Genomic DNA, 12,975 nt, shown 5'->3' with positions numbered 1-12,975 from the left:
AAATGTATTCAGATTTGGGTATTGGTTTTAAATGACCAATTATGTGCTGCGTGGAGTTCGCTGTCCTCTCTGTAAGCTTCACAATCAACCAGACGTTTGTTGCCAGGGACGTTTTTTAAAAGAAGCATATCTGTTTGTTTGTTTTCTCTTGTTTAATCTTACAGTGAGTTAAAAATAATGACATTCTGATAATAACACAGTAAAAGATCCAGAACCAGTGCGTTTAGTCACATGCACATGACTGCCAAATATCAGGTGCTGGATGCAGAAATAGTACATGAAGTTGCAGTGCACAGAGACAAATCTCACAATGAGTCCTGGGTTTCTTAATGGCGCTCTGAGGCGTCCTCACTGATATGGCCGTATGTTGTGTTCTTTGTTTTCATCCCAGGTTGTTCTCTGTGATTCTGTCTTGGCCTCATGTGAGGAACAAAACAAAACAGAAGAGGGAATTATTTGAGAGAACTGTTTCCTCTCTCCCCCTCCAACCTCTCCGCAGCCTCCTGCCGCCTCTGAATGATTGAAGCCATGCCCATCGTATCTGCAAGCACAGGTATATGTGTTCAGGCTCGTTCATGGTCTGAAGCTTTTTATGTAGTTATGAATAAATTATGTGCTGGAATAAAGCATTATTACATTAATGTGGATAAACTGTTGGAATTTGAAAGGGGGGTGATATGGAAAAGCATATTATTATAAACATCGGTGAGCTAAAGAGAGAATCCATACAGTCTCTTTGTTGATGAAGGTGGTTATTATGTACGATGCATTTCTAGATAGAAATTGTTCTTTGACTCAGTCATAAATATACAGCATGATTTCTTTTTCTTTTTTTTAAATACTCAAGGGCTGCATGAGATCCTGGCTCTGCTCACGTCTCAGCTTCACCCTGATGCCAACCACAAAGAAGACCTGGTCTTCCTCAAAGATGTCTTCAGCGAGAAAAGCATTGGATACCTCATGAAGGTATAGTGGATACATCAGAGTAGAAGTGACTACTGTATTTGTGATTCAGACATTTTATTTTATTTTATTTTTTTCACACATGCTGGATTACTGTACATGCACATTAAGTTTAATTGCTACGGTGTAGATGACATCTACTCATGGGTCACCGCTGAACCATGAGTTGTTCCAAAACCGTCCATCTACAATTGGATGTTGGACACAAAGCACAGAAAAACCTCTGAAAGTGTGTGAATAGGTGAATCAGACATGTTGTGTAAAGCACTTTGAGTGCTCAAGTATAGTCAAAAGAGAGCTATATAAAAACTGAACCATTAAATGAGTGGTTGCGTGACTTACTTTTTCCTTCCTGTCAGCTTGAAGCAGTTTGATTCTTCTCCTCTGACATCAACAAGTCATTTTCACCCAGTGAACTGCCTCTCAGTGGATATTTTCTCTTTTTCTGACTATTCCCTGTAAACCCTAGAGATGGTTGTGTGGGAAAATCCCGGTAGATCAGTAGAAATACTCAGACCAGCCTGTCTGACACAAACAATCATGCCCTGTTCAAAGTCACTTAAATCGCATTTCCTTCTCGATGTGATGCTCAGTTTGGACCTGAGCGGGTTGTCTTGACCTTGTCTACATGTCTGCATTGAGCTGCTGCTATGTGATTGGCTGATTGGATATTTGTGTTAACAAACAGTTGAACAACTTTACCTAACATAGTGGCTGGTTATAAAACGGTACACATCATATATGATGGGTTTTTGTTGTTGTTGTTGTTGTTGTTGTTGTTTTTCATTAAAAATTAATGATCTGCATTTGTGGTTTTGTTGCTTCTTGCTTTACATCCAGATCCATGAAAAACTGAAGCAGTATGAGAAACACAGCCCCACTCCAGTCCTGCACAGTGCCTCCTGTTTGGCAGAGGATGTAAGTGCAATTAGAAGTGAATATATATTTTCTCTGGTGACTAGAAGAATACTTTGAAATACTTAAAGCAGTAATTTTCTGATTTCAATCACCAGCTAGCAGAAGAGCTTCAGAATGGGCCACTGGAGGATGATGAGCAAGAACTGTTGCTCCTCTTGAGCACTCCTCATCTCAAGGTGTACACGCGCACACACACACTCAGCCTTTTTCAGCCTGCGTAAAGAAGCTGTTAAATGCTAGACCATACCTCTCCCTTGCTCTCTTTCCTTCTGAGGTTTGATCTCTTTAATAATGCTGCTTCACAGTATTTTTGCCCTGCACACCTCTGATTTTTCCACATTTATTACATAACACCACCGTCAGAGCTGTCTGCACCCCTTCCCCATCCCCTAGACACACACAAGACTGCCTAATTACTCTGATCAAGTGATTATGCTCAGGTTATTGGCTGTCTGGGAAGCATTCTGGGAATTGATGATAGCTGTGGAATCAGAACGTTCATTTTATTCCCTCAGTTTTCTTTTCCCCAGAAATCGGGTATGTTTCCTACGTGCTGTAACCTTCTTTTCTGGATCCTTTTATCTCTGTTGATCAAGCTCCTAAATCTTGGCTTGTGATTCAGGCAGTGCTATCGGCTCATGACACAGTGGCTCAAAAAAAATTTGACCCTGTGCTGCCACCACTCCCAGACGATCTGGACGATGACCTGGAGGAAGAGTCTGTGAAGATCGTTCGGCTGGTGAAGAACAAGGAGCCACTGGTAAGTGTCTAAGGGTGCAGTTTGGCTTTTCATTAAACTAGTACCTGCTTTTTGAAAACTACTGCTAATGAAATAAAAGAGAAATGAAACAGATTCAGTAAATCAGATTATAAGAAACGCGCACAAAAAAGCAAAGAAATATTCCTACTGAGTATCAAATATGTGCTGATGATTGATATTAGATTTTCCTATGAAGGTGAAATCAACATCTTTATTTGAACCTGTTCAATTGGAGTTTGAAACAACTTTATTAAGGGCATCGATAAAGAGGAGCAGTCATACTCGTATGTGGAAAAGATCAACCCCAACCTGCCGGCACCCACTGCTTCATTCACAAGTTAGAACCTGTGTACAGGAGGCTGTAGAAGACATTACAGAGCCGGGTCATTTTCAGATATTTATTGACTCTTAAACTGGTTGCCTCCTTCTCCGTCCAGAGGTTTTCAAACGTTGGTAAAAGAGGGCGATGTGCTGCAAATGACGCTCTGCAGTATAGCAGAAAAAAAATCATCAAAGCAGACTATTTTTAAGGAAGTTGTTGTAGTGGGGTATTAAACCAACAGCTGTCTCTTATATAAGTTGTATAACTTACTAATACTTTGATTTGTCGGTAAGAAGAACAAAGTGCTACGTAAATGCAAGAATGTTACACTGTACAACTTAAACCTCATCCTGTCCTCAAGAATTTTACTTTAATGAACTTCAATGAACAGTCTTGGATAAATCTGAAGTATGAATGAGTGTCTACGAAATCCACAGAAAAAATATATACGGCTAATGCGATCCTACTTTTTATATCAACAAGCAGCTAGCTGTAGATTAGACTTTGGCTGAGTGTAAAATATAACCTTCAGAAGTTTTGTCAAAGCCTCACAGACCACTTGGTCCATAGGGGAGGAACTGTTAGCTTGGCTGTTTCCAGATTTAAGACTGTTAAGCTAAGCTAACTGTCTGCTGACTGCACCTTCATGCTGTGAGTACACAGACATGAGATTAGTGTTTATCTCTTCATCCAGCTCTCAGTAGGAAAGGAAATAAGTACATCACATTTTCTAAAGTGTCAAACTAACACATGATTTACTTAAAGCTAAAAATGTAACCCAGAGTAGCAAACAGTGATTGAAGCTAAAGTGGGCTGCAAATTTTTTGCTTGATGCAGCAATTAGAAAACCTGTAATTACAGCATTTAAATGTCATTAAATTGCATGAACTTTAAGTAGAAGCACAAACAAGTAGGCAATATTGATGATGGGGTATCAGACTCTTCATTCACGTACCATTTTGACATTTAGCTTCAGTCAGTTATTGATCTTTCCAATTACAACTAGCTGCAAATTGGGAGCCTCTTCCTCCAGTCGGAGGATTAGGCCAGTTTAGTGACTTTGGGATGAGATTTGCTATGAATACATCTTATTTATTAATGTGCATGCTTGTATAAACAGGGAGCGACTATTCGGAGAGATGAAGCAACAGGAGCTGTAATTGTGGCCCGAATCATGAGGGGAGGCGCAGCTGACCGGAGTGGTGAGACTGAGTTTGCAAAACATTTCTACTGAACTTTAAATGCCAGATATTTTTTATGTGGAAAATCAAATGCGTAATGGAACAGCACTATTGTATTATAATATCTCTATTACCGTGGATGCTAACGCTACCCAGTGGGACCTTCTTAGCACTACTGATATACTGAGAGAGATGTCAGTAGATTACATTGCGTAACCCTGTGAACTGTAACAGAAATCAAATCCATGAGATTAGTGCCACGAGATTGCATATTTTGAGAATATAAACTAGGTTTGCGTCTGGATGTTGCCATAGTAATGTTATCGACATACTGGCAACACAAAATCGTCTTTTGTTCACATTTCAGGTTTGTATTCTAAGAATTGGGCATTTCTTTAGCTGTATTCCCCCTGCGTGCTGTGCTTGTGTTTCCAGGTCTGGTGCATGTAGGGGATGAGCTTCGAGAGGTCAACGGAAACCTGATAACCCACAAAAGGCCAGATGAAATTAGTCAGATACTGGTAATAAATGTGGAATCGGACTAGTTCAGATACTATGATTCTTGTAGCTGGCAGCCGATCATTGTGGTGCTCTGTTGTTGTTGTTTTTTTTTTTTTTAGTCCCAATCACAAGGCTCCATCACACTGAAAATCATCCCAGCTGTTGCAGATGACGATAAAATGAAAGAAAGCAAGGTTAGGAATGCTTGCTGCGTGAGTACGCAGGCTTTTCTTATGGACGGTCACAACCACTCAGCCCTTCATCAAGGTTTATTCACATGTATCCACTTTACTTTTCTTTACCTTGCCCTTTAGTGTTGCGTATGAGCAAATGTTTGATTGTGCAACTTGCAGAATTACAGAACTGTGGAAAAAAAAAAATAAATGTCATGATCCACCCCTCATTTAAAAAATAAAATAAATACCCCAAACCATGACAGAGCCTCCACTCACTGTTGTATCTCTCCTGGTCTCTTTTGTGCAAACTGATAACGATTGGAATCAAAAATGTAATTAGGGTTCATTACTCCATATGACCTGTTGCCACAGATTTTCTTTTTCTCCAGTCCATTTTCAGCTTTCTTTCCTTGGAATAAAAGCCTGATGAGGCTTCAGCGACCAGTTGTTGCTTCAGCCTGTGTCAGATCTCAGCTGGATCTTGGATCTGTGTCAGGCTGATAGTAACAAAGTGTCTAAAGATACAGTTTAAAATTGTTATTGGCTTAGTCGTCTGTTAGGTGTAGACACACTGACAAGTGGCTCAAGACTTTTGCACAGCGCTATATGTGTATTCACCAAAGTATCTTACACTTTTCTGTATATAATGAATAAAGTTAAATAAATACAGAGATGATAAAGTTTTTAACAGAATATTCCTCCTTCTTTTTAAAGGTCTACATCCGAGCTTTATTTGATTACACACCTTTTGAGGACAAAGCAACCCCGTGCCAAGAGGCAGGACTCCCCTTTAAACGGGGTGACGTTCTTCAGGTTGTTAGCCAGGAAGACCCCACCTGGTGGCAGGCCAAGAGGGTGGGCGACTGTAACCTGCGTGCTGCCCTCATCCCTTCAGTGCAGTTTCAGGAGAGGTAGCTTGCATCAAGTCTGTGTATCAGATGTTAAAAAGCTGCCTTTTTTTTTTTTTTTTTTTAAATCAGTAATACATTTTTGAAAATGTTTGTTTTTCTTCCCAGGCGACTGAGATACAGGATGAAAATGGGTTCCGTATCTGCTCCCATTTCCCCAAAAGCTCCCACATGTAAGCATTACTTACTATATACAAGCGCAAATGTTTTAGACTCTTAGATCTCAACACACATCTTCTGTTGTGGGTCTAATCTATCCAAGGAGGTCCTAAAAGAGAGATTATAAAGAGAAGGAGGGGATCAAAGATTAATCTCTGAGGGGGGGAAATGCATAATCCATCACTTTAATTTCCTAAATCCAATTTAAAAGATGAAATGATGCAAGTCCTTTTCTTGCATCTACAAAAAGATGCAGTAGTAAAATGGTTTCTCTCCTTTAAAAATCTGATTATCCAGTTATTCTTAATTTAAAAAAAAAATTAAAGTCTTTCCAGTAGAGAAAGAAGATGGTTGAGGATCTCCAAGCATGGATACAGTGACAGTTATGAGACTGCATTGTGAATTTGAGAGAGCTGAATGTACACTAGGGGTCGCTGAATAGTCTATGTCACACTCTACAGTGATACTGTGTATTATTCCTTGCTTTGCTAACTTCAGATGAACGGGCCGATAGAGGTATGTAGAAAACCCCTCATTTTAGCAACCATCTCTCATCCCCAGTTTGGACTGGCTCCATGTTTTTCTTGCCTGAATTTCTGTATGAAATTCTCATCGACCCATCTGAAACACAAATTTTGGTCACTTTCCTCCTCCCCATCCACACTGTGTCATGTTTTGCCTTTACAGTTTCTTTAATTGCCACAAATCCTCTCCTAACCTGCTGTGTTCTCACGTTAAAGTACCCCCAACACCTCCTCCCTCCTCTTACCCTGTCTTCTCTTCCCGATTGCCATCCAACAGAAGACTGTGACAATAAGAGTGCTGTGAATGGAAAGGACATAGGTGAGCAAGCACAATCAGTGAGTTTATGTTAATCACTGCAACATCACATCTTTCGCTCAGTCTGTGTGCTAAGCTTTTTCTTTTCGAGTGTGTATATTATTCCTCAGATTGTGTGAGACTGGATTGCTTTGGTTGCTTCATTGATTATTGAGGGTTAGGCCAGATAACCGTCAAACAGAAAACAGTCCACGTGTGTGACCACTACACAAGAAATTCTCACCAGTAGGTTGGCCAGGCTTCCAGGATGTGACTGTGCTTCAGTGGGTGTTTGTTCACACCATTTTGACCTTCTTTTTTTTTTTCTTTTTTTTTCCTTCCTCCCCTAAACCATGTCCACACCCATCTGTCCGCTAGAGCTGAATTATCTCTATAGCTGCCTTAATGTAGTGTGATTTCATTTAGACATTCCTGTAGTGGCAACTAGGGTGACCAGTTTCCAACAAACTAAACATGGGGCAAAAGGGTATGTTTGTATGAGATAATATGGGATACTAATGCTGAGAGGTAGTGTAAAATGTTCATGTATCAAACTCATTGCAGTCATTGAGTCGACCATAAACTCCTCCGTGTGTATTCCAGAGTCAAATGTGAGGCTGTCTGTCCAGCAGCGAAAGCTTGGCACAAATTTGGTCACACAACAGGACACTGAAGTCCAGCAGCAAAACTACAGCAGAATGGCTGAAAAAGAAGAGTCGATGTACTGAATTATGGGGTGTATTTAGTTTTTTCACAGATTGCATTGAGTCCTATTTAAAAACTTTGTTTCACCATAAAGAATATCATTTTTATGGTCCAATAGTGGAGTCTTAAAGTTGTTTATTCCACTTTTCTAATTGATCCTTTTTAGTTCACCTAATGAACTAAAACTACCCAACTTTTCTTTGATTATCAGCAGGGATCAGCATTTTTTGAGCAAACATTTCTACTGATTCTCACTTGTACTGTGGTACTTAACATCATATTCTTGTCTGTGCAGAACTGAACAGTAACCAGAAACTGCATAAAAGCTCAGTGTTTCAGTCTCTCATATCACTGTAGTGTAATTGTAGTTGTAGTTACGCAGTTTTTATGTGTTTTTTGTTTTTTCGTGGTCTTTTCCATCATATTGTGCCAATAACTGAAGTGAGTTTCTCATTGAGTGTGGCATTGATGGTAATACAGTGACATGTGAAACTGCACTTGGGCAGTGTTGACTTTTGGAAATTGGAGCCAGAGAAGAAAATGATTGATGAGCAGTAACACATGAATGGGGAAACCTGGTCACCCAGTACTATAACCATTTTTTGTGGTTTTTAAATGAAACACCTCAGCAACTTCCTGATGGATTGCCATCGGGTTTACTGCACATCCCCATGTTCCGCTTAGGATAGGATGTAAACAACTTTAGGAACTCAAGTTTCTGTAGTGCCACCATGAGCTTAGATTTTTTTTTTCCTCTGTAAAAACAAACAAATTTTAATATAAATATAGCCTGTCAGGGTATGATTAGACTGGCAGGCTTTTTGCCCTGTGTGCTACAGCCATCGAGCTTCTCAGTGTTCGTGTGGCGCCTCATGCCATCTCAATGTGCTGCAAATGGCCCGTCATCATGCGTCATGCTGACAGTGATTACCCTGTGCTTTAAGAAGTTAGACACAGCATGCATGGCTTCTGATCGTTTTATTCTGTTTGAAAAGAAATAATAAAATAAAACTTAAGTTGCTTTACTCAATGGTCTAATATAAGTTGTAGTTTCTCCCAAGAGTAAGGCAGCCCCTGCCTTCTGTGGCCATGCTTTCTCATGGGATTTTTACTCAGGTACTCTTACTGATATCTAATGTTGTTGTCCACTGTGTGTGTCTTGTGTGATACTGTTTTGACATGCGATTTTCAGCTACCTCAAACCTGTTTCTTAATATCAAAGTGGCAGAGCGATCTGCAATACATGGGCAGGATTTTGGTGTATTTATTGGATTTGTATAAGTGTGGATCAGTGCAGTAGCATATGTACCCTAAGGCTACCTTCATGTCTCTAACAGCTAGCCTACGCAGAAGTTTCCGCTACAGGAAAGATCGCCAGGGTTCTCCTGGTGAAGCGCACACTCCTGACGCCAATCACACAGAGTTCCTGATTTACGAGGAAGTCGCACAATATTTTCCACGTCCTGGAGAGAGACCTCGCCTTATAACACTCATAGGTTCGTCAATTGGAGTGAATTTTAACAGCGATGAAACTACAGTTGTGATGAGAAATTCAGATACAGGCATCACGGGTTATGAATGTCATGGTACTTTTGGGATTTTAATTTAACTGTTCTATATGTGCATAAACTCAAATCTGTGTTTACAATGTTAAAATAGTATTTTAACTTGACACGGTGAAGTCATCCTCAAAATTCTTTAGGATGTTCAGGAACCACCAGGAGTCAAACCTGTCATGAAGTGGAAACTGCTGGAATAGCAGCGTCACAGTGGAGTGAGTTTTACATCACTATGAACTGAGAGCGCCGACCAAGGACGAAGCCTCTGTTCCAAAATTGACTTCATCAAACTCTTTGTGGACTTTATGGATAAAGCAAATGCCTTATGGACAAGAGTTTCATGGTTAGATGAGACCAATATTGAGCTTTATGGCAGTAATGACCGTTGGTATGTTTGGACAAGTAATGCTGAGGTTTTCAAACCTGAGAACACTGGTGGAGGTAGCATCATGCTCTGGGGCTGTTTGTTTGTAATGTTGGTACGTTACACAAAGCGTATGGAATCATGGAGGAAGACTACCTTCGAATTAGAATCAGAAAAACAGCTAGACAACTGAAACTTGGGCACAACTGGATGTTTTGGAATGGATAAAGCAGGCTAATATGATTGTGAACCGGCCGTCGAAAAAAACACGACCTTAACCCCATTGAAAGTACGCTCAAAACCAGCCAATTTAAATCAACTTTAGCCTTTCAAATTTAAAAATCCAAATATTAGTGTGTATATCAATGTATAAATTTTGCCCTGTGAGAAAATCCAAAAAGATTCAAACTTGTGCACAAACTTCTTGGGATTTTCTTTAAGAGATTACAGATGTATGCTGTACAATCATTTCATCCTGGAAAAAGAACATTTCAAAGAAATCATTAAAAACTCCAAACTACCATGTTATTCATGCCCACAATGAGTGAACTTTTGGCCAGATCTATACACACATGTTCCAAGTTCATGATCATCTTATATAAACTAGCTATGCTGTTTGTATGGTCATAGGTTCACTTGGAGCACGGATCGCTGAGCTCAAACAGAAGGTGATTGCTGAGAATCTGCGGCGGTACGGTTTGGCTGTGCCTCGTAAGTGTTGTTTATCTTTTCTAATTGACTGTAAGTGTTTGCACTGAATTCATAAGAGTGAAGTAAAAGAGCTTTCGAGTGAGTATAAGGCACTTTGTTCTTTGGCACTTCGTACCTGCAAACGCACTCAACCTTTACATTTCTCTCAGGAAACTCCCATAATTTGCGTGACCCTCAAAATATTACACGAGTTTCCAGATTATTAAACAAACAATCCACACACCACATACCATTCCAATTCAGTTTTGTTAGTTATGACGCCATTTCACAACAGCTGTTCCTTCAATGCTTCCAAACCCGTCTGTCGCACCAACCTAGCAACCCACTGCCTAATTCAAGGGAGGTGTGTGCATCTAATCTCTGCACAGGCAGACTGTGAGACGGTGAATCATTTAACGTCACCATCATAGCTGCTGTTTTCCCCAGTTTAACTACTGTGACGATTCAGTACGAGAGACTTTAAAACACGCCAAAATAAACGAGTCATACATGGAGCTTGTTGATGTCTGTGACAGGGAGTTGCAGACTTTGGTGTAGTTGGAAAGATGTTCACCTTTTAATAACTCACTGGCAAAACATAAAAAATAGGATTGGTACCGACTGAGACAAGTATCTCTTTGCAAGTTGATTTTACAGTAAACGCACTGCTTTTTAATGTAATCAGTATCGAGCTTAATGAGATATCCAGAAACATACAAGCATCCAGTATCTTGTGTCTTATTTTCCAACTTGCGCTTTCTGCTGACCAACGGCGCCCTGAAGACACCACTCGAGCCAGGAAGAGTCATGAGAGAGAAGGAGTGGAGTACCACTTCATCAGTAAAGCTGCTTTTGAGGCAGACATCCAGAATGGCAAGTGAGTGCTGGGAACAATGTTTTCTGATGAAGTGCAAAAAAATTTTAGAACACAAAAGGGTTAATTGAAGCGTTTCAGCATTTTAGTTAATTTAATTAACTTGTTAGTGGTGATGATGTGTTTCTGCAGGTTTATTGAGTACGGCGAGTATAAAGAGAATCTCTATGGCACCAGTTTGGACTCCATTCACAGAGTTTTGGATCAGAACAAGGTCTGTCTGGTGGATGTGCAGCCAGAGGTAAGTGTTTTTAAAAATTATGGTAGGTGGCACTGCCAACCAAATACACTTCTCATTTAAATCGAATTTCCTCTGTGTCAATGTAAAAGTGCCTTCTTCTTTAAAAGAAGTAAAGACAGTATTGGCCACATCGTGCCATATACATGTGTAATATGTGCAATATTGGAATACATTTCATATTATGGTATTTTCAAATGAAATTGGATTGATCTGTTGCCTGCGTCCAGACCTGTGAAGCTTTCCGGAGCCTATACAGGAGATAGAAATGCATATCAGGCAAACTGACTTTTCACCTTATTTTGTGCAACTGTCTGCCAACATAAAACCAATAATAAATCATCAAAAATGTGTTTATTTTAACATTTTTAGTGGCTCACAGGCTGTTTCTGTTTGCTTCAAAAAGAATATCCTCTCTGATAATTGTGCAGTCTTTTATACTTAGACATTGATTTGACTTTATATGGTCTTCTGTTTGTGCAGTATATCTTCTCAGCATAGAAAAAGCTCTGTGGGATTTTTATATGGGAGTTTGTAAATGGCTGATTGGTCTTATCACATTCAGGCATTGAAGACTCTCCGCACCGCTGAGTTCAAACCATATGTCATCTTTGTAAGGCCTCGCATCGGTGATGGTCAGGGAAAGCAGTTTGGCTCCTCTTCCTCACTCAGCGTAGCGGTCACGGTGAGTGATCCCACATCAAACCTGCCAGACGTGCAGTACACTTTCTGGGCTTATTAATTGATGGTGGAATATAAATGAAGCTTAAAAAGGCTTAGTTCAGGTTAAGGTAATCTTGCATTGTTTGTTTTGTTGAGAAAGGAACCATATCAAAAGGCTGATTGAACCTCTGTAAATAAAGCTTTTCTTCACATGGCATGCATTTAAACTCAGTGTGTGAGTATTTTATGTTTAATATAAACTGCTTAAAAAGTTAAAGTTACTTAGTTGTACAAACACACAGCCAAATATGTTGGTGTCTGTGAAGGTCATTTGAATACAGTGAAGTGAATGAGCTGTGTCATAGTATGGTATGCTGGTACCAAAAATCGTGCCACGTTCAAAAAGTCACATTTTGACAATATCTGCATGTCAGCTCTGAGGTACTGAGTAAGAATAGAGAAATTACATATGGTCATTAGTTTAACTTCGGCTGTTCTCTAGCAGAGTGTATTAGCAGCTAAACACTTGTCTCTCTTCCTCTCAGGACGATGACTTGCAGGAAATGAAGCAGTCGGCAGAGCAAATGGACGAATGCTACGGCCACTGGGTCGACTACGTGTTGGTAAAGGAAGATCCAGCTAGTGCCTTAGCAGAGCTCCAGGTTGTATTGGAAAAAGTACAGATGGAGCCACAGTGGGTGCCTGCGTCCTGGGTGAGGCGCTAGCCAGCTGACCTTCCAAATAGAAAAAGAGGACAGAACTGTGGCGTGCCTCTGAAGGTGCTGAGCATTTGGACTGATCCAGTGTTTTACTGCCGTGTAACCATTCCACAAATGAGTATGTGAGTCACTGTAAAAGAACATCCAACAGGCCTGTTGCAGAGTGGTCAGCATAGAATGACCACAGTAGTCAGTGCTGGTGTACATACCGTATATCCTGATAGTGCAGTGGCTTTATGAGAAAGGTATGTAGTACAAGCATGCAGGACAAAGTTCCTACAGCAACTTATTGTCAAAAACATCTGCACTCAGTGTGGTCAGCTATGTAAGCCCCCTATTATAACAGCAGCTATAATGTGAAGTGCCATATTGAATATGTTAACTGTAAAGCAGAAATCTGAAGACCATATGACTGATTTTGCTTTGACAAAAGTTTGAGTTTAGTGAAGTGGGTTG

The 12,975-nt window shown here is 40.1% G+C and overlaps 1 protein-coding gene across 2 annotated transcripts; it reads left to right on the top strand.

The window, feature by feature from the left end:
• The first annotated feature begins 516 nt into the window (after positions 1–516).
• On the top strand, positions 517–12,525 carry LOC146626680 (MAGUK p55 subfamily member 3-like). 2 transcript variants are annotated; one of them, XM_085360734.1, is made up of 19 exons: positions 517–553; positions 848–966; positions 1,804–1,881; positions 1,977–2,057; positions 2,504–2,641; positions 4,084–4,165; positions 4,580–4,665; positions 4,765–4,839; positions 5,536–5,732; positions 5,838–5,902; positions 6,387–6,404; positions 6,690–6,731; positions 8,463–8,528; positions 8,750–8,908; positions 9,966–10,046; positions 10,809–10,902; positions 11,032–11,140; positions 11,703–11,822; positions 12,346–12,525. In XM_085360734.1, exons 1-19 carry the CDS (start codon positions 517–519, stop codon positions 12,523–12,525), a joined length of 1,827 nt encoding a protein of 608 aa, XP_085216860.1. The 2 variants fall into 2 exon arrangements, with proteins under 2 accessions (XP_085216860.1, XP_085216859.1); XM_085360733.1 differs by having other exon boundaries at positions 6,690–6,748; positions 8,474–8,528.
• Positions 12,526–12,975: the final 450 nt, after the last annotated feature.

This window comes from Diplotaxodon limnothrissa, linkage group LG8, assembly GCF_057381915.1.
Source record: "Diplotaxodon limnothrissa isolate DT_005_m linkage group LG8, D_limnothrissa_male_GT1.1, whole genome shotgun sequence".
Classification (NCBI taxonomy): domain Eukaryota; kingdom Metazoa; phylum Chordata; class Actinopteri; order Cichliformes; family Cichlidae; genus Diplotaxodon; species Diplotaxodon limnothrissa.
The sequence above is the reverse complement of the archived record's forward strand: the minus strand, read 5'-3'. Positions and strand labels throughout refer to the sequence as shown.